This window comes from Triturus cristatus, chromosome 4_1 (assembly GCF_964204655.1).
Source record: "Triturus cristatus chromosome 4_1, aTriCri1.1, whole genome shotgun sequence".
Classification (NCBI taxonomy): Eukaryota; Metazoa; Chordata; class Amphibia; order Caudata; family Salamandridae; genus Triturus; species Triturus cristatus.
In genome coordinates this window covers 620759235-620785475 of record NC_140585.1, presented here as the reverse complement: position 1 = coordinate 620785475, position 26241 = coordinate 620759235, and the positions used below count along the sequence as shown (strand labels likewise).

Sequence of the window (26241 nt, the reverse complement as noted above, 5' to 3'; positions counted from 1 at the left end):
GGAAACTAAAAAAGATTAAACGTTTTAACATTCCTACAACTGAGAACAAACACCAACCCATAGCAGCCAAGCAGCACCAGAAGGTGGGCCTACAGATGAGAATGGCATTAAAAAATGGTGATTCGTGGAATGCTTGAATTATTCTCAGCCACTTGCAATCCCTGAGGGCCGCATTCCAATCCATCAGTTTTTGCTCACTATGCCAACTCTGTTTGGACCCAGCCATATGCAAATCAGTCTTGGCCCTGCTGCAATGGGAACAGTCGAGACAAAAAAGCTACACTTTCAGTGAGAAGGCATTACATTAGAGCAGTAAGCAATGTTAGAACTGAAGAAAAGGTTCAGATTGGAGAAGTCTTTCAATAACATTTTGAGTATGTACATTTTGCTTCAATAACACTCGCTCTCGGAGTCCCGTAGAAGGAAAGTTTATTTTAAGTTCAGGGTAACGTGTTTCAGAAGCGGACTTCCTTGATCAAGGAAGTCCGCTTCTGAAACGCATTACCCTGAACTTAAAATAAACTTTCCTTCTACAGGACTCCGAGAGCGCGTGTTATTGAAGCAAAATTTACAGGAATTAATGCCGGTTCTGCACCGCCGGCAGTCATCGCGCCACCGGTCTACGCTCCCAGGAGGGGCGACTATTTTTCAAATATCATATATATATATATATATATGCAATGTGGCGTTTGCTGTAAGCCACGCCCACTAAAGGCGGTTTCTCGTAATAAATTTGAGTAACAAACAGGTGAGCCATTCTATGCCTCTGTGTAAAGCCCATGACTAAGAGGCGCTGGCCTCGAAACGCGTCGGGCATGGTCATAATTTATGGACTGAGGAAATGCGTGCTGCATGGAAGCAATCACTGTGAGAGCATTGTCGAGTGCATTCCTGAGCGCAAGGGCGTTTGGTTGAATATATCTATATCTATATCTATATATATCTATATCTATATATATATCTCTCTTGACAAACTAGATTCACCACAATTGAAAGTGACTGCAAAGCAGAGTGAAGGCTGCGTTAAAGAAGAGAAATAAATAACATCCAGTATGCAATGAAAATAAGGGAGAACTGTGGGTCCAGATGGTCTCCCATCTGAATTACAAAAATAATTAGATGATCAACAGGTTCCAAAATGTGCTAATCTATTTAATATCTTCACTGGAGAGAGGATCCTCCCTAAACGTTGTACAAATACAATTGTGAGACATATAGACACCATTTGCAATGACAGCATGCAGAAGTGACTGCAATGAGAAATACCACCTTGATTGGCAGGAATCTTAAAGATCAATATGCATGGGCTCAAAGGGCATTCACATTAAGTACGTAAGGATGAGACTGAGGTCCTACTGAGGCATAATGAAGACTGCATGTAAGAACATGTGAAACACTTGAAAAACTGGATCGCAACTGGTGGCCTGAATATTGACTGTTGATCAGGCAAACATAAAAAATGCTGAATGGGCAGATAAATTACCTTTAATAATGCCCATCGTAAAGCCATGCTGGGCCAGACACAGGACAAATAACATCAGAAAGTTTGGCCTGCAGATGGTGAGCTTGACAGTCCATATCAGGCCATACACTTCACCTAATGACGGGGGAATGCATTTGGTGGCTTGGAGCCATAGTGAAGAATAATATCCAATACTTCAAATGGCAAGTCACACCCAAGAAGTAGAAGCAGACGCGCCACGAACAGTATTTGGGAAAGGATCGTGAGATGCCAGGAAGACACGGGCGGGTACTTTGATGAAGAAAGTGTTGTATTTAACACTCATGTCCGTTGGGGGGGTTTTTGATGTATTGATTTATCTCTTAAGGCTGGAAGATTAATTGGAGAAATGAACTGGACATTAGTTCCCTAGTGGAAGGCGTGTGAGACAGCTGCATGAAGGTATGTTGTTTAAGAAGTAGTGTGCAGGAGTATTGAAAACATCACCACATATGGCAGCGTTTTGACCAGTTGGTTTTTCACCAGAAAATGTGTTTGGTTCCATTTCATGATTAGATAATTTCTGAACTGTTTCCTATTCATGAGTATACTTGATATTTGATCGTATTGGTGCATGGACAAGAAATGGTGTTTCATGACATATTCTTGTGGGTGATCACAGATCACAATAAATCTTAGGAAAACTTGTTCTGAATTAAACAATACAAAAATACGGAGTGCGCCACCCATCATAATAGTGATTTATAACTTGCTCTGTGACATAAGCAAATTTGATATGAAAAACTCAGAGAAGGTCTGGCTCTGAAGCTTGCGGACACAGGAGTTATAATAAATTGGCAAGTATCTATAGACCTTCTTTATATTACTGCGAAAGCTGAGCCATTCAAGTAGATTTATTTTCTTTTACCATCCAATGGCTATATTGGACTCTAAAGAAGTTGCCAAAAATACAAACTAACAGAGTCACAGTAGGTTCCAATTGCAAGCATACGGGGAAAATTACATTCACATTTTCAGACGGTGTCTAGCGTTACAATCAAACTGGGATACAGTAAGGCATATAGAATCACTTATCTTAAACAAAGGACCAGGGTAAGCAATCTTAAGAGTATTCTACATGTTGCTACCAATCCTTCACAGAGTTCAATGAGTAACAAGGAGTTGCTATTTTATATTTGTTTGTTGGTAAGGCAACAAATAGATAAAAACTTGATTAAAGACTTCCGTCCTTCTAGGCAATGTACCTATACTTAGTTAATGAAAATTCAACTTCTATGTGGAGGAGACATATAATGAGCATGCGTGGCAATTGGTACATATCTCAGGGTCGACAAATCCTCAGCAACAAGGAGGGCCTACACATCGCTATCTTTCAAATCCAGATCGAAGGTCACCGGCTGCACAAGAGTAGATTTGAAGACAGATGAAGACCACAAAGAGTGATTCAGTCAACTGTAAAACTTAAGAAAATTGTCCTTTCAATGAGAAAACAAAAATGGGCTTAATATTCTTAATGAATACACAAGACAAAAAGAACAAGGTACACCATTTGCAATGTAGCCCTAAATCATGTGAAGGCATTTGTTTTAAATCAAAATTAAAACCAATGCAATAGAAGACTAAACTTTCGGATGAGAAAAAGATACTGTAGCCAAGAGGAAGCAAAATATTAGAAACTAGACCTTTGTAAAGCAAAAAAAGAGGATAAATGGAGAAGAATTCAAAACAAAGTGAGAAGTCGGTGTTTATAAGTGGTATACCTTAACGACCATGGTATTTAGGAATTTAAGTACGCACGAGCTTACTTTCATGTCTGTCCTTTAAGAAGTTCACGTGAGGAGTACTTTCAAGAAAGTTTCTAAATGGGGAGGCAGGGACATATCCAGCAAGGTGATGGGAATGCACCACATACACAATACACATGGAAGCTAGAGCAATGGTATTTCACTTCATGAAACATTTATAATCCACGAAATACTCTTACACAGAATCAAAAAATAGCAAATGTGTTAGTAAAAGAAAAAAAATCTAGTATTTACCTAATGCTTGGAGTAGATTTGCTAATCCCTACAATGTCCTTCCACAAGATTGGCCTGCACTAAATGGAGATATTGTACCATTCACTGCATGGGTCCCACACAGACAAACCGCTAAATGGTCACAGTGGCATAGTGTTACGATAACAGAAACCCAGCTCTGTCAAATCATGAAAAGGCATGATAGGATAACCCAGATTTTCAGGATCGTAGCCTTGCTACAAATCATGTTGCCAATCTGTTCATGGCCCAACAAATTCTGACAGTCAAAAAAGTTTGCTCAATCTGTCAAAAGACTGAAAAACTTAAAACGGAAAAGGAGAAAATGTCCTTAATGCAAGACCTGCAATAAGTAGTGGACAGCAAAAAACATAACTTATGAAGACAGCACATTGACATTAACAGGAACACTTGGAGACTCTTCGAAGCTCTTATAGAAAGACTAGTGAGCTGTGCATCCACCGAAAGAGCTGCAAGACACATTATACAACTGCAGTCATCCAAAAGGTCAACATATTTTCAGCAAAAAACACGAGAGGATCAGCTGTGAAATGTGAAAGGGAATTGCCACATTTTTTAAACGGCTTATAGTGTGGACTATTTACTGTAACACTGAAATATGGTAAGTTTACGGATTTCATTTATTTATTTATTTTTTAATACCCATCAGCTGCGCTAAGTGACAAAACTCTACTTTGGGCCAAGAGTTCAAAGGGCCTTCTATCTGCAATAAAAATGCTGATGTTAGGGGTTATGGTAAGGGATGCATTATTCCCAGTGCGATCACATCTTTAAAAAAAAAAAAAAAACAGCCTTATTTTAGGGTTTATATGAATAAATAAAGCACTTTGAAATGCTAATAAATTACTCACTCTGTTTAACAGGTCAATTTCTTCCTTCATTTTCTCAACTATTTCTTCTTTATCTTGCAAGATCCTCACTAATTTCGTATTCTCTTGTCTCTCCTTTGCCAGTTCCTTTTCAGAAAAAAATTAAATAGATTGAGTGATATCCAAGCATTATTTGACAAAATACAATAATATTTAAAACAATTAGATATTTGGTATTTTTACTCTATAATGTGACCAGGTATACATACCAACACCTGTGACATTCAGTGGCTTAATTACAGCACAATGGAATGAAGGAGAAAATGTATAAAATTTTCAGTGGCATTGAAAAATCAGTTGTGTACACTCAAACCCACGCATCTCATGGGAAGTGGAATCTGATTTAACACTTATGAAACACAGACTGCCAAGGAGTAAGCGGATAAGAGTGTAGACATTTCCCAAAAACAATAATGCTCTCTACAGAGGGTAAATTATGCTCAGAATCTTTACAATCAGAATTGCATGGATTAAATTGCATGGGCTGTTTTCAAATATGCACCTGCAGCTTTGGTCTTTCAGTGTTTTTTTTAAATAAGTGCTTAATCAATTGTCATATTTACTACATTGTCAATATTGGTGCGAGGAGGACGGAATACATGTACATTTTCAGTGTCTCTCAAACAAACTTACCAGCTCCAAGTGCAGGATGGGTTAAATACAACAGTTGGGCCTTTACTACGAGTAGTACATCTTTTCAGTTTTTTACGCAGGTCTATATAGAAAATCTGACCCCTTATTGGTTATTTTCCCGCAGTTAAGTAATGGTAATTGCAAACTGTGTTGACAACAAAACCACTTAACTTGTAATAACTGTCAGTCAGTCAGTCATAAAGTCTTTATTCGGTTTAAGTGCAAACCATAAAAGCATACTACAATAAATACATATTAAAAAAAACAAAGTTCCTTTTGGTAGATTACCATACCTAAAAAAACACATTGACACAGATAAATTTAACAGGGCAACGTGTCCAATTAAAAAACATTAAAAGGGTACAGTTCATTTCTTCAAGGAGCGAATTACCACAATTAAAAAGTTCGCAATATTAAAAGTTTCCCATACATTGTTTAACAACTGAAGATACAAGAAAGCAGGTCTCACTTGAACAAAGCCTTTGTCTCTTAATATAGGGATTAAAAAACGTTTCCTAATATCAATAAAGTGCTCACAGAAGAAGAAAAAGTATCATATCCTGGGGGGAAAAATTATCACAAGAACAAGGGCCAAGGTCCAACGCCCTTTTCCAACCTTTCTTAGCTCCAATCAATAGATGTAATTGATTCAATCTAAATCTGGTTAAAAGAAAACGGTGATTTGCATTTGTAACAAATCCAAGATAAGGTTCCATGGAGGATGTTGTTTTACAGAGCTGGTGGGCCCTAACGGTGCCCTTAACCAGCTCCTTCTCTTCCCTTACCGAGGTAGATATGTACATATGAGTTTCTTTACACCATTTAATGTCACCTTTTACCAGGGTCTCAGGAGAATGAAACAATTCTGGTCTACCAAGCTTAATAGCCAGGTTCCGAATATATTTCAACCAGGGTATATATAGCCCATGATCTAGCGACATACAGTCTCTCAAAATTATGTGATTCAGGTGTAAATCCGGGTTAAGCCAAATGCTGATCCATTTCAGCATCGGGGCCAGGGCAATACTGTCTTCTAGAAAACCGATACCAAGTTCCTGATGAACATTATAATTAGCAGTTGAGATCGGGACTGAGAGGAGGTTTTTTAAAAATCTATCCCTAACAGTCTGAATGCTTTTGGCATTATTAATGCCCCAAATCTCAGCTCCGTACAAAGCTATGGAGAGACACTTAGCTTTATAAACCTGGATAAGGGCCTTCATTGGTCTGGCACCTAGCTTTCTGGCGAAACCCAGAACACCCACAGTTGCTCTTGAAAACACAATCTTTTTTGCCGTAATTTGGGTTGCCCAAGAATCTCGATCATCAAAAAGAACACCCAAATAAGGAAAAGAAGAAACCCTGGATAATTGATGACCCCCACATAAAAAGGTTTTAGATTTAGCGGATTTAGGGCCGATAACCATGACATGTGATTTAACAAAGTTAACAGATAAGTCCAAAGCCTTCATAAAATCAGCAAATGAATTAAGCAGTAACTGAAGGCCCACTCCCGTTCTAGCAATTAGGGCGGCGTCGTCAGCATATAAAAGAGCAGGAATTAAACATTTCCCTGCACGAGGGATATCATTACATGAGGCGATTAGGGTATTGTCTAATTCATTTATATACAGTGTAAAAAGGAGAGGTGCCAAAATGCACCCCTGCCTAACCCCATTTGATATGGGTATATCTTTTGTGCAATTACCCCTTTGATCGTAACGAACTGTTGCTATTAACTCTCTGTGTAGATCCGCTAAGAAGTGGACGATGTCTTTGTCTACTCCAAGTGCTAGGAGCAGGGGCCACAGTTTTGATCTATTTACCCGGTCGAAGGCCGATGACAAATCCATGAAGGCAACCAACAAGGTTCCCTTCTTGGCCACCGTGTATTTACCAATTAATAGTTGTAGATTTAAACATTGGTCTGTGGTACCCATCCCTTTTCTAAATCCATACTGGACCTTAGAGAGTTTTCCTGAGTCCTCTAACCAACCATTCAGTTGGGCAAGGACCACCCTCCCCAAAACTTTCACAGAAGAATCTATGAGGGAGATTGGACGGTAGCAGCTCGGGTCGCCTCTATCCCCCTTTTTAAAAATAGGAATGATGACAGATTTCGCCCACGTCGATGGAAGGCCCAGTTGACAAGCATTTCTGAAAACATTAAATAGGATTTTGGACCAGAGTTTTATATCTGATTTAAAAAGATCAGCCGGGACTCCATCAGGTCCCGGCGCCTTATTACTTGTCATTTGCAAGATTGCATTTGTGACCTCTAGTTCTCTGAAAGACAAGGTATAACTCTCAGAATTAAATGAGGACCCCACCCTCGGACCATCTCCATCATACACCTGTTTAAAATGGGTATACCATTTGTCCTCTTGGATACCGCATTCAAGCTCATTATTACTTTTACCGTTAAAAAAAGGTTTGTTTACGATAAACCAAAATTTAGCACTGTTTTTGATAACATCAATGGACAGGAGTTCATTCCATGCCTCATCCCTGATTTCATTTTTGCGCTTATTCTGAGCCATTTTATAGGCCTTCCTACAACTGGCAATTTCTGCTCTATCTAGTGGGACCGCTTTCAGAGCTGTCATTAACTTCCGTTGGGCAGATGAGCAGCTGTGATCAAACCATTTCTCCCCAATTATGGGTTTAACCTTACATACTTTTTTAAGATCACTATTTACCTGACAGCAAATTTTATCATAAGCTGTCAGAACTGCATCACTACAGATCCCGTCTTGCAGACACAAATGTAATTCATCCCCAACCGTTCCCCACAAGTTTTCAATAAAATCCTTTGGGACCAGCTGACACCATTTCAGGCGGCGTGTTTGGTCAGTTGGCCTTATGTCCAGTGTTCTGACAGTAGGATTATCAGATTCTCTTTTCTTAAGATCATCAGTCAGAATTAACTGGACAGGGTTATGATCACTATAAACTGACCATTTTACCTTGTATTGACTTACATTATCTGCTAAATTAGAGGTGACAAAAATGTAGTCAATGGTGGAACCTAGGCCACTTCCTTTGTAGGTCGGGATGTCATTAATGTAATTGACGGGATGGACCAGGGAATTCCCAACAAGGAGCTCATCTAGAAACATCCCCTGTGGTGTGTGATCAAAATGTATATTTCCTTGATTAGATGGACCTAAACTGTCCCATATAAAACAATTGTTAAAACAACAATGAACATTAAAATCGCCAAGCACAATAACCGAATAAGGATTTTTGCAAGATTCATTATACATTTGCAGAAAATCATATAGACTGAGTAAGTGTTCATTTGGCGAGCTCTTGATAAATGAATTATAAAAATTTACGATGAGCCAAATCCCATTAGAGTTGGATTGAATTTCTACTGCTAGACAATAAGGCGAGCCTGTCTCCACTTTACTGTATTTACCCTCAATAGTCAATGAGATGAGAGTTAGAAGTCCGCCTTTAGCCCTCCCCCTACAAGAGGCCACCGCAGGTGACCAAAAAGCAGAAAACCCATCCAGCAAAAAGGTATTTTCAGTGTCCCAAGTTTCTTGTAAACCAATAATTTCGTGGCCTGATGAACAGTCCCTCCATGTGGGATCATGAGCTTTGCTGTTTAGGCCAGCTATATTCCAACTGAGGACACTTGTACCTGAGGGCATCCGAGGGGCAACGACAATATCATCCACTCTTTCATCAATGACATTCCCCATCGCAATCATAGCATTTTGGGTGCCCTCTATACTTGTACCTGGCACAATTCCACTAGAAACCATGTCCTCTTCCCCTATAGAGGATAAACTTTCCCTAGTAAGTCTAGAAGTAGCCCCAACATGGTGCAGTCAGTCATTAGAATCTAAGTTACTCAAAGCCTGAAAACGATTGGAAGTAACAAGACCTTGAGGAAACTGACCTTCAGGATAACGTACTCTGCCCTCCAACGGAGCGCTATGGGGTAAATTGGTCTGTTGTTTGTAGAAATAACCCAGTGAGCGAAGGGTAATACCCTCATCAATGTGAGGGAGCAAAGTAGCTTTTGATAAGATGTTATTCACTATGAAGGGATTTCTAAAATTTATTACAACACAATCCCCCTTTATGGTCTTACGAGAGCGCCCAACCCAAGAAACTCTTCTCGTTGTTAATATCAGGTGGGCTAAATGTACTGGAAAACCATAATGCTTATTTAACCACGAGACTGATTTATTTTTAAGGGATTCGTGGGTTTCTGGGTTAATTTTCTGGGCAACATCCTTCAAGGGGGGTACGTTTGTTAACACTACAACAAATGGGGCGCAATCAGGGGGTAAATCAGGTTTTGCTCCTCCTGAATGTGTGCTTGCCGTTGCATTGTTGCTACTTGAACAACTTTCGGGAGGTAAAATGTTGTTCACATTTGTCGTGGGTTCAACAACCAGTGGATCTGCACAGTTTGAAGTAACCTTTGGGGACTTAGAGGTATCGGCAGATACAGATAGACCCTCAGCTACTCTGCACATATTCCCAGAGGAATTATTGTTACGTGCCAAAAGATTACGTAAGCCTTCGATCTCAGCAGATAGTTCGTCAATCTTGGTTACTAAGGGTTCAACAATTTTCAAGATTTTGGACTCTAAAAGACCTACCAAGGAATCAAATTGATGAGAATCTATCTTGGCCATAGGGTTATTAGGAATGGCTAAGTCCTTGGTAACCCGATTTGATGAAGCAGGACCCGTCTTTTTGTGAGTACTTCGTGCGCAACCCTGTTTCAATTGAGTGCGTTTACGAGATCTTAGCACTCTCTGGGTAGACAGGTCCGGAGAGTCTAAGGCCTCATTGACGTCAGTTACTAAATCCCTATTAACTTCAGGTGCTTCTTGTTCAATAGGGAGATGATCACCCAAGGTTACCAAATCAATATTCTCATTTAAACAGTTCATAGCATGAGATGGGGGAGAGGATATGGTGACTGTGTTATTTAGGAGAGGGCTAGTAGTCGGTGAGTTTGAACCCTGCCCTAAGGATTTACGCCTATCGCTATTAATTTTAGTGACTACTTTGACTAAGTAGTTATCTAATGTTGACGTGGTCAAGGATTTACTGCTTGCTAAAGCTTTGGCCATATTAGGCAAACCCCTGGGAAAACGTAAAACTTGAATTAAACTATCGCACAATGTGGCAGCACCAACACATATGATGATACCTAATAGCCAAAAATGAACAGGTTAAAACCAATACAACACAAACGATATACCATGGGAAGGGCAGATTGCCCCCACCGTGTGATTACTTATAAAGTCTTATAAAGTCTTACACGTTAGTGAGGTGGCCCGTCCCGGCCTCAATCGGTCCTCTGAGGGCAACAGAGGGCCCGCCCTTTGCCCGGGCTTAGCCCGACGCCGCCCGCGCGCGTCCCGCGACGCGGAGGGAGCCTCTCAGCTTTAAGCGCCTCCGGGCGCGCAGGAAAGCGGAAGCAGGAGGTGCCGCTAGGGACTCTGGGGGCTGTAGTCCTCCTTCGAAGCGTCCAGCAAGTGCGAGGGAGACCGCAGCGTCTCCGACCCCCTGGAGATGCAGAAATGCGCAGCGGAGCGTCCGGGCGTCAGGTGAGTACCTCAGTTGCCCACACAATGCCCCCGCTTCACCGAGGGAGCCTCTCAGCTTTAAGCGCCTCCGGGTGCGCAGGAAAGCGGAAGCAGGAGGTGCCGCTAGGGACTCTGGGGGCTGTAGTCCTCCTTCGAAGCGTCCAGCAAGTGCGAGGGAGACCGCAGCGTCTCCGACCCCCTGGAGATGCAGAAATGCGCAGCGGAGCGTCCGGGCGTCAGGTGAGTACCTCAGTTGCCCACACAATGCCCCCGCTCCACCGAGGGAGCCTCTCAGCTTTAAGCGCCTCCGGGCGCGCAGGAAAGCGGAAGCAGGAGGTGCCGCTAGGGACTCTGGGGGCTTTAGTCCTCCTTCGAAGCGTCCAGCAAGTGCGAGGGAGACCGCAGCGTCTCCGACCCCCTGGAGATGCAGAAATGCGCAGCGGAGCGTCCGGGCGTCAGGTGAGTACCTCAGTTGCCCACACAATAACTGATCTTTGGAATTTATTTTTATAAAGTAGCACCATATGAATCTTGCTTGAACCATCTACCATCATGACCAAAACATTGTGCAGACATATTCACAGAGTCCCAAATCATGTCTGCATAATTTTGCAGCCCTTTAAGAGGCGTTTAAATTCAGTTACACAAAGCAATCAGTAGCATTTTGCACGCTGCATTCTACACTTCTCTTTTGCACCAGTGTACAAAGAAATGTAGCTGCAGCCTCACTGTGTCCCTCTGGAATTACTCCACAATGTGAATGTTGACGAGAACTTCGTTGCCTTCTAGAGAGTGAGATAAAAGTAAATGGGAGTTTTACTAAACTTTTAATGCTCGACGTGTCTGCATTTGATTTTTGGAAGGCACAGAGAGCTTGGGGGGAGACTCCAACGACGTTCCCCAGTTCCAAGGTCCCCAGCTTAGCATGTTATGCCACTTTGTTGCTCCAAATGCATCAGATTTGTTTAGGAGGGGGTTATCTCCATTTCCCCCAGTCACCCTCCCACCACGCAACCACCCTTAACCCCCTTCCTCTCTTGTTTCCCTGAGCACCAGCCGGCACAGGACAAGCACAGTCACTTAAATTATACAGAGCCTCGCATCCGGAGACCTCTGGGACCCCTCCATGCCAGACCTCACAACATCCACACCCTGCCCATAGCTTATCTCCCTCATCAGGCAATAAGTCTTCTCAGTCTGCCCATTGCTTGCTCTCTCATGTCCTCTCTCCCGTTGTCTGTGTGTTACAAATGCTTGTTATTTAAAATGCAGAGTAAGTATTTGTTTTCAATTTACCCGGGAGGATTCCTACAGCCCTTTTCATTTAAACCGACACTCTCCATTTACCTTTTAAACTTAACTCTCTCCATTTGCCCCAGTCACCCTTCGACTACCCCTAGCCAATGAAAACAAGCATTTTACGATGCAACAGGTCTTACATTTGCAATAATTTGAGCTATTGGCATTGCAAATGACAATGCCTTTTATTTACGTATTGGTTTTGAAAACATAAATAAAAGGCATTGTCATTTACAATCCCAATAGCTTAAACCCTCGCTATTGCTAAAAATATTGCATTGCAAATGCTGGTTATATGTGTTCAATGTGACAATCTCTGCTGCTTTGTAATGAATCCATGAGGCAATATTGATATTTATTCATAAGTATGCAAAGTCAGTGGAAAAATGTATTTTTGTCTGATGTGTAAAAGTCAAATAAGACCATATTTGGGGTTTCTCAAAGAAATAATCTGTTAAAACTGAATACTCTGAAGGTTAGACAAAAAGAACAATTCTGTTTATGAAATGCTCCTTATAGGTGCACTCTGATCTGGGAAGCTCTCAACTGATGTCAGCGATATGAGATGTGCATCACAGACAACCAACCTCAACATTTGTTGAAGTAATATGCAGCCAAAAGAGTAGAACAGTAGGAATGTTAACGCGTGCATTACCTCTAAAGAAATTAATGGACAGAGTCGACTTTTAAGTTTCCCTTCATCACACTTTAGATAGATTGACCCTGGCGTGCAGTGTGTAATAAAACAGGCTTTGGCAACGCCAAAAGGTTTCGCCTTTAAAAGACAAAGTTCATGGCTTTGCCAATGATTGTTTGCTTTAGCGGTAGCAAAACGAGAATAATTCCAAAATAGTCCATGAGTATGCGTGGTGACGCATCAGTGGCCATTTTGGCATTTTACATTTCTTTTTCCACCATGGCCAGCGGGCTATCTAATGTGCAGGAATGAGGGGAAAAAAGAAGCAATTCACCCAGTATAACTTTGCAGCTGCTTAACGTTCTGAAAAACCAAAAACAGAAAAAATAATGAGCAGGAGTTTGGAAATATAAAAAAGGGAGAAAAATAACCCGAAAGCAGGGTGTGGAGCAAATACGGCTAAAAACAAAGGAGAATGCCACATGACCTATCGCTCTGGTAAAGGAATGCTGGGAATAGCCAGATGAACAGGTCCTGACTAATTCTCTGATTACCTTTGCATTAAAGGGTTGTGTATGTCTAGGATAAATGTTGGTGAATTATCAGCTTACATTTTCTGGTGGACAGCCTTCCCATTCCACAGAATTCATACTATGTTACTTTTCCTGCAGTGGAATATGATGCAGCTTCTGGATTGAGATTCTTCAGTGTCTTAATATCATCGGTCCTGTCAAACCTTGGGCCACATGCAACAAGGAATACATTTATTGATGGGGTGCTCCAAACATTCTTGATTTAGAACTTTAGAGTCTATGGTGATAGTGACGTTTCCCCAGTCATGAATCGGGCAACGAATTGTAGTATCCAGGCCTGGTGACAAAAAGTATTTCGAGCTATCAATATAAAATAAATATTTTGAAAACTAAATTATTGATAGGACTGAAAGTCTTAACCCCAAGGTTGAGCTGAGATGTTATTGCATGGACTGACTGGTAACAGTTTCAGTGGTGGAGTTCATAACTCATTATGTAGTTTTGCAGCGCTACTGCAAACTTGTTCAAAGGAAAAAACGACTACTTTGGTTCAGAGGTTCAAATACATGAGGCTTAGTGAGATTATAAACAGCACCGTCTGCATTTCTTTCTTTCTTCGAGGCGTAACTTTTTTGCACCCGCCAGGCCATGCTTCAGAATTTCTTGGGCCCTACCTTCTTTGTCCTACCTTAGGGTAGTAGCTCCTGACCTAGGATTCGCATAACTCTAGGGGTTCATTACACATACCCAAGGGGTCCGCAACTGTTTAGCAATTAAATAATATTTGAACACTATTGAAGTATATGTAAATAAAAAGCAATCTGTAAAAATGAAAATTTTAATTGCTCTATAAACGTGAAAGCATTTCAAATTGTATGCTAAAAATTAGGTTGGCATCCATAGCTTGTTTCATGGGAGTAGCGCAAGTACAGAAAACTTAATCTAGTATGGAAAATTAGTACCTCCATTGAAGCACTAGTAATGTGCAAACAACAAAAAAAGAGGCATGCTTTAAGAGCAAAAACAGAAAGTGATATGCTAGAGTCTAGCACATAACTTCATCGTTTTAACAATAAAACAAAAATTTGAAAGGTTTGACCTTTCCTATTACAATATAAAATTTAAATTTCTGCAATATTTTTTATTTGTGAACATATTTCCGAATTTATTTACTAGATGTATGCATGTTTCTCGGTTTATGTATTGTTTTGAGGTTCAGACTTTAGCAATTGCTTAGGCTGGGGTTCCCTGCTTCCAGTTGTGGTTCAATGGGGCTCCATAGAAGTGAAAAGACCGACAACTGCTGCCTAAGGGTTTACAATTTCAATTGTCTGATCTTAAGACGGGTATCAACTTTTCCATTTTCAAGATGGCCACATTGATGGGATTTTCCTGTTTAATCTACCCCCCTCTCCTAATTTGTTTCCTTTGGAGAAACCTAGGAGCCTGTAGTTGGCCCTTTGTAAATTTTAAGTGGAGTGGTGTTTGGTAACATGGATACAGACTCCAGCAGCCTATCCGAGATGTGCTTTCCTTTGGCGACTCAATAGCTACCATCTTTGTGAGCAGTACCTTTCTTCGATATCCCACTTCCTGGCATTCAACACTGCCTGCAGGCACCTTTCTTTGTTCAAAAAGATATGAAAGGAAGCCAAGAAAACTGGGTGTCACCGCTGAGACTTTTCTCTATGCCCATTAAATAACACACAGGAGCTGCTGCCACTAGATATTAAGAACTAGCCACAATTTCCAGTTGTAGCCTCTGAAGTTGAATCCACTCGCTTCGACTACTGTTGTACTGATCTACTTGGCCCTAGGACTTCAGAGTCTCAGCTGTACTAAATGAGAAGCTAAGAACATTTTTGGCAGGCTTAAGAACTAGAAATTCCGAGGCCTTCCAGTGCCCTGCATCCTTGGGGTGCTGAAAGCACTTGGAACTTTAGAAGTCATACTGGTGGTTACACTGCATCTGGGGCCATGGAGACATTGTAATCCTCAAGCACTATGCTCTAATCTGACGTTAAGATCAATGTGGATATAAATGGAGCTCTTGCTTTTATTCAGAGTCTGTAGCGCCTTTTGCTTGTTATCTTATGTAGATTTGTAGAGCCACTAATCAACCGTGAGGGTGTCCAGGTGCTTCAGCAGGTGTGTGGTCCCTGCTGAATTATTCAAAGAGCCAGGTCTTCATCCTCTTGCGGAACTCAAGAAGTGAGGAGGAGGCCCTGATCTGTTGAGGAAGGTAGGTCCATGTTTTGGGTGCGATGTAGGAGAACAAGCCACTTTCACTGTACAATATAGAAAAATAAAGCTAGGCCCCCCCATTGCATTAGCACTGGGGAGGTGGCGGTCCCCAGGGATGCGGGGGAGGCTATACAGGCCTCCCCCACACTTATTTAATAAATAGCACGGGGGAGATGGCAGTCGCTGGTCGGGGGGGAGGCAGGGGGGATTGTGGCCCCTTGCATCACTTTACTATTCTTTGCCACGAGGAGGTGGCGGGGGGTGCCACATGGGCACCCCTGCATCAATAAAAAACATGCCCCTGAGATTTGGCCACCTGTGGCCTTCTTATAAAAGTCACGTGGGAGCCCGCACATGTTTTTTAAAATTTATTTTGCAGTGGATCTGAATTTGCAACAACATAAAAAAAAAATATATATATACACTTTTACCCCCAGGCGGGATCCCTGTCCCACCATATCTGGGGAATCAGAGTCTTCCTACCATGCCCCCTATTGTTTATTTTTTACTGTTTTTGTGGGACCCTGCTTCAAGCCGAGTATAAGATGGGTGACAACACTTCCTGGTTGAAGTGTTGGCAGCCGATCAAATTTCAGTAGGATCCGTGAGCCCACTGCAAGGACTTGAGTCCTCAGATATCTATATTTTTTAAACATAATTATCTCTGAAACTACTGAACAGACATAACTTGGGGAAAACGCGTTTTGGGCTCCCCCATTATTCTCGGCCCCCTCTTGATGGATCACCCTGAAACGTTTAACGCAACATCTAAACCAAAAAGGGGACATTTTTTGAAATTTCTGTGAAGATTCGTCAAACAGCACCAAAATTATTAGCAAAACAAAATTAAATATATATATATTTGTTTTTTACTTTCAGCAATGCTGCACAGCAGCCACATTGCTGTACAACATGGCTAAAAAACATTGACAACGCAACTACGTCTCATAGGTGAGGCCTATTATTCTTAAGAATGCTCTCTGCTTCAAAAGTATATCCAGCTCCTGCCTGACTACTCAGTCTAATTTATTTAGTATGCTGTGCCCATATCTTTAGTCAGCCAGCTTCTTTAGAGAAGCACACTTGAGGGCCTGCCATCCATCATGCCAACCTCCTGCTTGTAGGGGGGCAAAAGGTGCCAGTCTATGAAAAGGAAGTATATGCAAGGAAAGAATAGCCATTCTGTGTAGTGTTACACGTGAATGTTGTTTTTTCTTGATTTTCCTCAGTTCCGTAGGATAGGTTTTTGAAATTTGAGCATGATTTGGTTTTGCCACCATATCTGTGTACAACTAGGTTTTCAAAACATACATACACGTTCACATAATTGAAAAAGAAAAAAAATACAATATGGTGAACATACCCTTTCAAGATCCTCAATTTTCTTCTCCATAATACTGTTCTGTGCTGGGTTCCCAGAAGAGGTGGTATCCCTATTAACGCGACTATATCCTGTCCTCTCCCCTCTAGAAGACCGACTTGTGGTGTCCTCATCAGGAGCATTGTTTGTGCTGTGGAAGCCATAAGATATATTCATATGTTGGTAAAACAGTACAATATGACTGGTGGTTTCAATGCATATAGTGCATCAAATGTTGTCATTTTCACATAAGATAACATTTATAAAGACTATGGCATTACTTACTTGCAACACAGATTCCCCTACATTAATCGGCTCCCTGCCCCATTAGCCTGGCTTGCAACCAGAGTGCTTATCATCAGTACCGCTGGTGTGTTTTATCTAATTTATATTTTAGTTTAACTGTTTTTCTCCTGCTTATTTTAACTTGCATTCTTAGTTTTGTCTACTAGTAGGTGTGGCGACTAGGGAGCTAGATGCAGATACCAGGAGTTGCTGGGCTCCATTTGTTTTCAGTTTCTTACCTCTCGCTTTTTCTGCGCTGTACCACGTGTTCTGTATTTCCAGGCAACTCTCTTAGGACACACCCATTCTATTGAGAGCATGCGGTAACTTGATGCTGTGGGGCATGTCAAATATGAGGTATGGCAAGCCTGCCTACGCATCGCGCCTGCCATGATGGCAGTTTTCCTGCATATTCTCAATGGAAGACCAAGGTAAATTGCACTTCTATACAATATTCATGAGAAAATCTTCTGGCATTAAATGTCACATTTGTTGGGAGTGCCTCTACTGTACCAGATCTCGATAGGACTATGACACCCACTCGCTTTTGCACTCTAGATTCAGAGTTTGAAAAATCACATGTTAAAATAGACAAGCTCTCCTGTGGGCACACACTTGGCCTCTCTCCATTAAATCTGACCTGGTTAACACTAGATCCCTTGTCAAGTAAATATTGAGATTCAGGGCCTTTTAGCTGATTCCAGTCTAGATCTTTTGTTTATTATGGAAACCTGGAAGGATACTACTTCCATTCCTAAGTTTACTGTAGAGTGTCGCCTGGACGTTGAGACTGTACCGTTACGGACCTCAGCCTACTGGGGGCAGTTTGGCCACTATAATACGAGAGATGCTGCCAATGTGTTGAATCATTTGTCTGATGCTGAAAAATTAGCATTCTCTGTCACTTTTTCGGACACACAAGTCATTATTGGGGTACTATGCTACAGTCCCACCTCTTCTTCCAGGTCCAACTTTGCAAAAGCTTTTAGAGAATTCCTCACCTCCTGTGGCCCTGTCAGTCAGTCTAACTCCTTCACACTATGGGATTTTAATATCTAGGCGGACTCCCCAAAAAACCCTCTGCCGCCTACCTAACTGAGGGCTAAACTGGCCTCACTGCTTCAGCAGAATCAAGGCCCTACTTATGTAGGGCATTCATTTTGCTATGTGCTACCTATGTGGCAGGCCACTGCCTTGACTTTTAGTCCACCTTATTGTTGCAGACCTCCTTGCCTGTTAGCATGGACTGACCATGCTTTTGTACCATTTTCATTTCCAAGCAGACAAATCCAAATGGCCTCCTTGCCACAAGGAGCGTTACTGCTCTTGTGCCAAAACTCACTTCAGAGACTTTCTCAGTCACGCTGGTCAGGGACACTCTAAAATGCCCACTCAACTCCACGCTCAAGGAAAAAATTTACTATTTTAAATAATGGGTGAACAGGGCCCTTGACAGTAAACGTCCTGCTTCGGTGTATCACTCGACAATCCCATCTACATGTGCCTTGGTATATGGGCTCTCTCAAAGAAGCCAAACTTTAATGTTTAAAACTTGAGTGATTCTGGAGAGCAGGATATTCAATGGAAATAAGCTAGTGCAAAAAAAAAAAACCTTCTCAAATACAAGCTGCTCGTCCATAATTCTGGAACAAATATTTATCCCATCACAATTTTAGGGACTACAAATTCCACAACAGAACTCTCTAAAAAAGTCAATACTCTCTCCTCCCTAGGCTGCATTTGGATGAGAGTTCCCCCTTCCATTCGATTTCTGACTCCCTCCAACTTTCTCCATTAATAAAACTGATAGCTGCAGCAACTTGTTTTTATTGATAATTTTGCCTCTTCCCACTCCATTGCACATGGGCTTCACAGGAAAGTAGGTTCTCTCTGAAAATTCTCTGATGCGATACACTGATTTAAGAAAACTATGGCAGTCGATCACATCTGGTACTCCCCTCAACACATACTCACTCACAGTCAGTCTCAATGATGGGCGCTCCTCTCTCAGATGAAATGCTTCTTCCTGTCAGCAATCACTCACTGGTCTCTGCTTTTGTTCCATCCAGCGAGAAACAAGTACGAGTCATCCCTCTATTGAAGAAACACTCAGCTGATCCCACCTTCCTAGGGAGTTTTATGCCCATCTCTTTACTACACTCTATTTGTAAATTGATAGAAAAATACGTGAACATCGAAGTTTCTAATCTTCTGGAACAGAATGCTTTGTTTAACATCAGTCAATCAGTCGTTTGCCTCTCCCACAGTACGGAGACTGCCTTAGTCTCAGTTCTGGAAGATCTCAGTTTACTGGCAGACCAGATGAAATCTTCTCCATGTCTCACACACAATTGACTACCTGTTGGAGACTGGTGTGCAGAGTGCAGCTCTGGTGTGGATTAAAGAATACCCCAGTAATCGATCTCATGCAGTGTATTTTCCCCCTTTTTAATCAGACATGAAATCAATATCCACTGGGGTCCCTCAAAGATCTTCTTAAAGTCCTACGCATTTTAATGTATACATCCAGCATTTGGCAGATTTGATACATTCTTTTGGCTTGAATTTCATGACTTACTAATGATACGCACAGAGACTGGTCTCCAGAAAATCAGGATGTGGAGAATTTCAACAACTGACTATCCTTGGTGATCAAATGGATTGGTCAGAACTGTCTCGAACTGATCACAGAAAAAAAAAACTCATGCACCCATGCACGTACAGCTTCAATCATACGCCCGTGGCCTGGGAAAAAACACCTGCTCCCGTTTCCTTCTTGCAGAACTTGGGCTTCGACCAAAAGCTTACTCTTGCAAGCAAAGAATGCACATTTTTTTCTGCCTGTTTCTTTCGCAAAACGTTCAGCAGTATCCTAACTTTTCCTCCTCCTTCGTGCTAGAATGGTAGCCAGGCCACAGTCCTAAGTAGTTTGGACTACTGCAATTCTATGTTTCTTGCTGCTCCAGGCAATATTTCTCATTGCTTGAAAATGCCTGAAAATGCAGCTGTTAGGCTTGTGCTGCACCTGTCAGGTCAAGCTTACTCTTCAGCTACCGTCAACAACCTACCCTGGCTTCCGGTAGCCAAAAGGGTTCTATTTAAATCTCTCTGCATCACCTTTCATCCTTTTCATGCTAGGGCCCCTGAGTCGTTACAGAACACATGTTATCACTATTTCCCATCCTGTTACCTCTGGTCCTCTGATGTCCGGGCTAGTAGCTGTCTCCAGCATCAGGCGTACATGGACAGGAGGCAGTAAACTTGGAATGCTCTTCATTTGTAACTACACCATATTGATGAATTGCTCTCATTCCGGAAAGCCTTGAAAACTTGGCTCTTTACTCATTAATTCTGCTTCTGTCCTCTAGCTCTGGCCCTCCATGTAATTCTCAACTTCTATCGCCAGGATACCATTTGGTAACCTCCGTGCTCCATAACGGAGTCTCATAATACAATGTATGCATTGTCGGACACCATGTAGGATATGTGAAGGAAAAAGGAAACATTTCCTGATTTTAGTGGAAACCTGACCAAATTAAAACAGAAGCCAGCGATGCGCTTCTAGTAACATTTCATCTTTTTAATCAGAGTAAGGCTTTAAAAAAATTCAAAAGAACAAGCTACTTATTTTGGGTACCAATATTTCTAGTGGATACTCTAATGTCCAACAAAACAATGTGCTGTTCCCACAAAGAGTTAAGGTTAACACCAATCGTGTTACCTAACAAATCTCAGTCCAGGAGGGATATTGAAAATATCGGAGCAAGAGCCCTCAGCAAGGACCTCTGGGATTGTGTAGACTGGGTAGATCACGGAGATCAGCCATGTGCAGTAGACAAATAGCTACGGGTGGCCAGAACCCACGAGTCCCAAGTGACCCGATCTGAGTAAGGATAGGGTCAGGTTTAGGAGGACCTACTATATACAAGAGGTATAATTTTATGCATCTTTGTTGACTAATGAAGGTGAGTTAATAAGTGGGGACACTATATGGAACAGGATCCCTCTAACTGTAGATTAGGCGATTTGTTCCTGAAGAATTGCCATTGATCTGCTAAGATACATAAGACAAGAAGAATGTCAACCTTTTAGGGGAATATAGGAGGACATCATCTCCCATCATATCCTCACTTCATTTATTTTGAACCTTTAACAGGGATCTTTTCAATAAAGTATTTGAAGGGATACACTGGTTAATTTTAGTACTTTTGAGTTGACCACATCTTGTCAACATTGTGCTTCTGAGAGTATTCTTAGACAGCATAATCAAGAAGGATTATGCTACTTACCCAGTAAGCATCTGTTCTTGGCATGCAGAGATATAGATTCACATGCATGATTTGCATACTCCCGCCATCTAGTGTTGGGTCCGGATGTTTGCAAGTTGTTTTTCTTTCCTAATCAGGAGGTAAGATGACTCTTCCTTTCGGTGATAGTGCGCATGGGCATCGACTCAATTGTTAGATTGTTTTCCCGCAAGAGGGTGAGAATGGAGTAAGTGTGGTACAGAGATATCCATGCATATGTGATGTAAATAATTAAAGGTGCAACAACTATAGGTGCCCGGGGAGGTGGGAGGGCGCATACGAGTCTACAGCTCTACATGCCAAGGACAGATGCTTACTGGGTAAGTAGCATAATCTGTTCGAGGCATGTGTGCTATAGATACACATGATTTGCATGGACTATATAGCAGTATTCTCCCAAAGCGATGGATAACCAGTAGATGTTGCAGCAGTTCAAAAAAGTGTCTTTAGCACTGCTTGCCCTACATTGGCTTGTTGACGTACTAACACATCCACAGAATAGTGTTTGGAAAATGTGTGTGGTGTGAACCATGCTGCTGCCTTACAAATGTAAGCTATTGGGATGTTACATAAAAAGGCCTTAGACGCTCCTATTTTACGAGTGGAATGAGCTCTAGGAGGTATACATAAAGTTCTTTTAGCTTTAGCATAGCAGGTTTGAATGCATTTGACAATCCATCTTGCAATACCAGATTTAGAGATCGGATTGCCTTTGTGAGGTGTAGCAAATGCAACAAACAGTTGTTTTGTTTTGTTTTGCGAAAATCTTTTGTTCTTTCAATATAATACAATAACCCTCTTCTTACACCAAGTATGAAGAGCTCTTTCTGCTACAAAATCAGGATTAATAAAGAACACAGGTAACTCAACTGATTTGCTGATATGAAAAGCAGAAACCATTTTGGGAAGGAATTTTGGGTTGGTGCGAAAAACTACTCTGTCTTTATGAAGCTGAAAGGATTCTTCTAAGGTTAATGCTTGTATTAACCAACCATACTCAATGAAGTGATCGCAATGAGGAAGGCAACTTTCCATGAAAGAAACTGTAGCGGACAGTTGTGTAATGGCCCAAAAGGTGGACCCATGAGCCATGTAAGCACAATGTTCAGATTCCAAACTGGTGCAGGAGTAATACCACCCAGAGTACTGGGTGGTATTACTCTTTTAAGGCTTTCCATAAAGGCTTTCATTACTGGAACTTTGAACAAAGAAAGATGCTGCCTGTTTTGCAAATATGCAGCAGTGCAATCGAATGGAAGTGTAGGCTAGACCATGACACTGTAAATGCAGAAGGTAACAAATTATATTTTGAATAGGGCATCAAGTGGATCAATATGGTTGTTGGTACAATATATAACATATATTTTCAACTTTGCTGCATAACATGCTCTGGTAGTAGGCTTTCTTGCTTCCTTAAGAATAGTTCTAAACTCTGGTAGCAAGATGAGATAGCCAAACTATGACTTCAGGAGCCAAATCGCTAGATTGAGCTGCTTGGGGATTGGGTGTCTGACTTCTCCATGGCTCTGAGTGAGAAGTTTGGAACTGAGATGCAGCTTTTGATGTAGAACTAATGATTGTTCTAAGAGTGTTGTGAACCACAGTTGATGGGCCCAAGTGGGAGCCACTAGAATCAATGTGAGGGAGAAGCAGAAAAGAGTAGGCAAATATCCCTGACCAACTCATCCATAGGACATTGCCTTTGGATAGAGGGTGTGGGAACCTATAGGCAATGTTTGGGCATTTTGAGTAGTCCCCTGTGATGAACAGATCTATTTGTGGGAATCCCCATTCTTGAAAGTATGGCAGAAGAACTTGGGGATGAAGTTCCCACTTGTGTATTTGTTGCTGCCTTCTGCTGAGGAGGTCGGCAATCTGATGAGTCACTCCTGGGAGGTGCTCTGCCAGAAGATGAAATCTGTGATGTATTGCCCAACGCCAAATGGTCCGAGAGAGGTGCAACAGTTGCAGAGAATATGTTCCCTCCCTGTTTTTGTACATAGTCATAGCTATCATATTGTCTGTGAGGACTAGGAGAACTTTCTCTATTAGGTGAGACTGAAAAACTTTCAGTGCTAGATACACAGCTATAAGCTCTAGATAGTTGATGTGAAGAGTTTTGTACTTGTCCCATAGACCTTGAATTGTCAAATTGTGAAGATGGGCACCCCAATCTGTGAGAGACGAGTCTGCTGTTAGCACGATCTGTGGAACAGGGCCGATGAAGGGCTGCCCTTTTGATAAGTTTTGTGTGTTCCACCACTGCAGAGAGAGATGGGTGGGGCTGTCTACCAACACTAGATCTGTTAATTGACCCTGAGACTGATTCCACTGAGGTGTTAAGCACTCTTGTAGGGGACGCATGTGTAACCTTGCATGACGCCCTATTGCAATGGATGATGCAATCATTCCTAACAGTTGCATGAAAGTCCTGACAGCTCAGTATTGATTGGTCTGAAACTGTAGTAGCAGAGTTTGAGTATTTCGAATTCTGGCTGCATTGGGAGAGGCTAGAGCTGTACAGGTGTTTAGAGTTGCTCCCAGATAGGACTGCATTTGTGAAGGCTGAAGAGGAGACTTCTGTGCATTGATTGTGAAATCCAATTGATGGAATAGGTCTAATGTAGTCTGAGTGCGTTGACATTTTTTGGGTGTGTGCTGGCTTTGATGAGCAAGTCATTTAGGTATGGTAAGACATAACATTGTTATCTTCTTAGATGTGCTGCTACTACTGCTAGACATTTTGTGGACACTCTGGGACCAGCGGTTACTCCGAACGCGAGTACCTTGAACTGATAGTGTTTTCCTGCTATATCAAATGTGAGATATTTTCGATGTTCTGGGTAAACCGGAATGTGAAAGTATGCATTTTATAAGACCAGTGTGGACATAAAATCGCCTTACTGTAGCAGTGGAAACACTTGTTGAAGCATGACCATGTGGAAGTGTTCTGACAGTATGTACAGATTTAACATCCTTAGATCCAAAATCTGTCTTAAGGAGACGTCCTTTTTGGGAATCAGAAAATACAGAGTGCACCCCTGAACCTTGGTACTGTAAAGGACTTGTTCTATGGCTCCTTTTGTTAAAAGAGCTTGTACCTCTTGTTGGAGGAGTTGCAGGTGCTCTGACGAGAGTTTGTGAGTGCGAGGTGGAATATTGGGAGGATTGCTGGTGAGCTCCAGGCAATAACCATGTTGGATAATGTCTAGTACCCATTTGTCCGATGTTATGGATAGCCAAGTTTGGAGAAATTGTTGAAGTGTTCATCGACAGGTGTTAAATAATCGGGGAGAAGTGTAGGCAAGTCACTGTTTATTGGGGGAATGGGAGTTACGCGTTGGCATGATCTTACCCCTACCTTTAAAATTGTTTTCTCTGTACCCTCCTCTATAGAAGCCTCTAGAGGAAGAGGGTTGCATGTTGGATTTATAAGAGGAAGCTTTAGGGTCTGAGGATGTATTTTTGGACCCTCCCCTATAAAATGAAAGGCGAAAGAAGCCTCTGCTTGATGGAGACTGAAGCACTCCCATGGATATCGCCATGTCTTACTCTTTTTTCATCTTTTCTAAAGTCTCATCCACTTGAGGTCCGAAAAGATGTTGCTTGTCAAAGGGGGTATTTAAAATAGACTGCTGGACTTCCGGTTTAAAGCCTGAAATCCTAAGCCAGGCATATCGACATAAGAGAATGCTGGTATTATCTTCTCTCGCTGCAGTGTCAGCAGCATCTAGAGCACATCTAACAGAAGAATTTGATATACGTTTTCCTTCTCAGACTAGAGCTTGTGGCTTTTTCTTGTGCTCTTCTGGGAGGTATTGAAGTAAACCTTCCATCTCGTCCCAGTGTGCCTTGTCATACCTAGCTAGTAGGCCCTGCGTGTTGGCAATGCGCCGGTGGTTAGCGGCTTGAGCAGGCACTCTTACCAGATGAATCAATTAATTTAGATTCTATCTGGGGGAGGTGCATCACCAGAGGTCTGTGATTTTGCTCTCTTACGAGCACTGGAAACTACCAGAGAGTCTAAAGGGAGCTGTCCTTTAATAAAAGCAGTATCAGATGGTTTGTATTTCTTATCGACCCTGGGTGTTAAAATACGGGCAGGATCAGGGTCCTTAAAAATCTCATCTGCATGTCTCATCATGCCTTTTAACATAGGGAGAGTCTGACTAGTTCTATGTGAAGACCCTAGTGTTTCAAATAAAAAGTCTTCATCGAAAGCCTCTTTGTGCAGTGTAACACCATGATAAGCTGCTGCCCTGGAAATTAGCTCTAGATAAGAGACATTATCATCTGGAGGTGATGGTTGTGCAGGGTATTGATCTGGATCATTATCCATGGGTGGATCAATATTAGAATCATCCCATTGATCTGTTGGCAAAGGAACATTGTCATCATCATCATCTCCTAAATCAGGCTGTGTGTGAGGAGATTCCTGTGGTGTGATATGTAGAGGATCTGAGCCTGGAGGTTGTGGTAATGGTGAAGATGGTAGAGGTGTATGGGATGGCAAACTAGAATGGATAGGACCTGTACCAATGTCCTTTTTCTTCTTAAGAGTAATCATATCCAGTGTCCTCTGAAATGACTTTCCTTTTGGAAGGAGTTTTAGCTAAAATGTGTCCAGTATCTGGATTAATGTCTAGCTTTTTCTGTTTCAGGTCTAATCTGTCCTTCATAAAATTTAAGATCGCTCCGGGGGATCTGGAAGATATTCTTTTGATTTTGGCGCCAAAGGTTTCGGTGCCATACCGGACTTGCCCTTCGAAGCACACGATTTCGGCTCCGAAGGAGACTTGTCCTTCGGAGCAGAATGTTTCAGATCCGAAGATGATCTGTCTCGACTTGATCTCAAGCCGTAATGCTTGACAGTTTGTTTTGGTGCCGGGCCCTAGGGTGGGGCGTTGAAAACATTGTCTCAGCCCTGAAGGCAGAGGTGGTGCTGAAACCTTATGTTTAGTGGAAGGTAGTTTATGGGGTACGGGGGTTTTAGT

At 41.8% G+C, this 26241-nt stretch overlaps 1 protein-coding gene across 3 annotated transcripts in view; it reads right to left on the bottom strand.

The window, feature by feature from the left end:
- Positions 1 to 26241, bottom strand: part of PAWR (pro-apoptotic WT1 regulator) — a 358133-nt gene that overhangs the window by 10702 nt on the left and 321190 nt on the right. For all 3 annotated transcript variants that reach the window (XM_085652993.1, XM_085652995.1, XM_085652994.1), the window contains exons 5-6: positions 16659 to 16806; positions 4371 to 4475 (exon numbers count right to left, since the gene is read on the bottom strand). In XM_085652993.1, coding sequence (XP_085509119.1) covers positions 4371 to 4475; positions 16659 to 16806 — 253 coding nt within the window. The remainder of the gene's footprint in view (positions 1 to 4370; positions 4476 to 16658; positions 16807 to 26241) is intronic.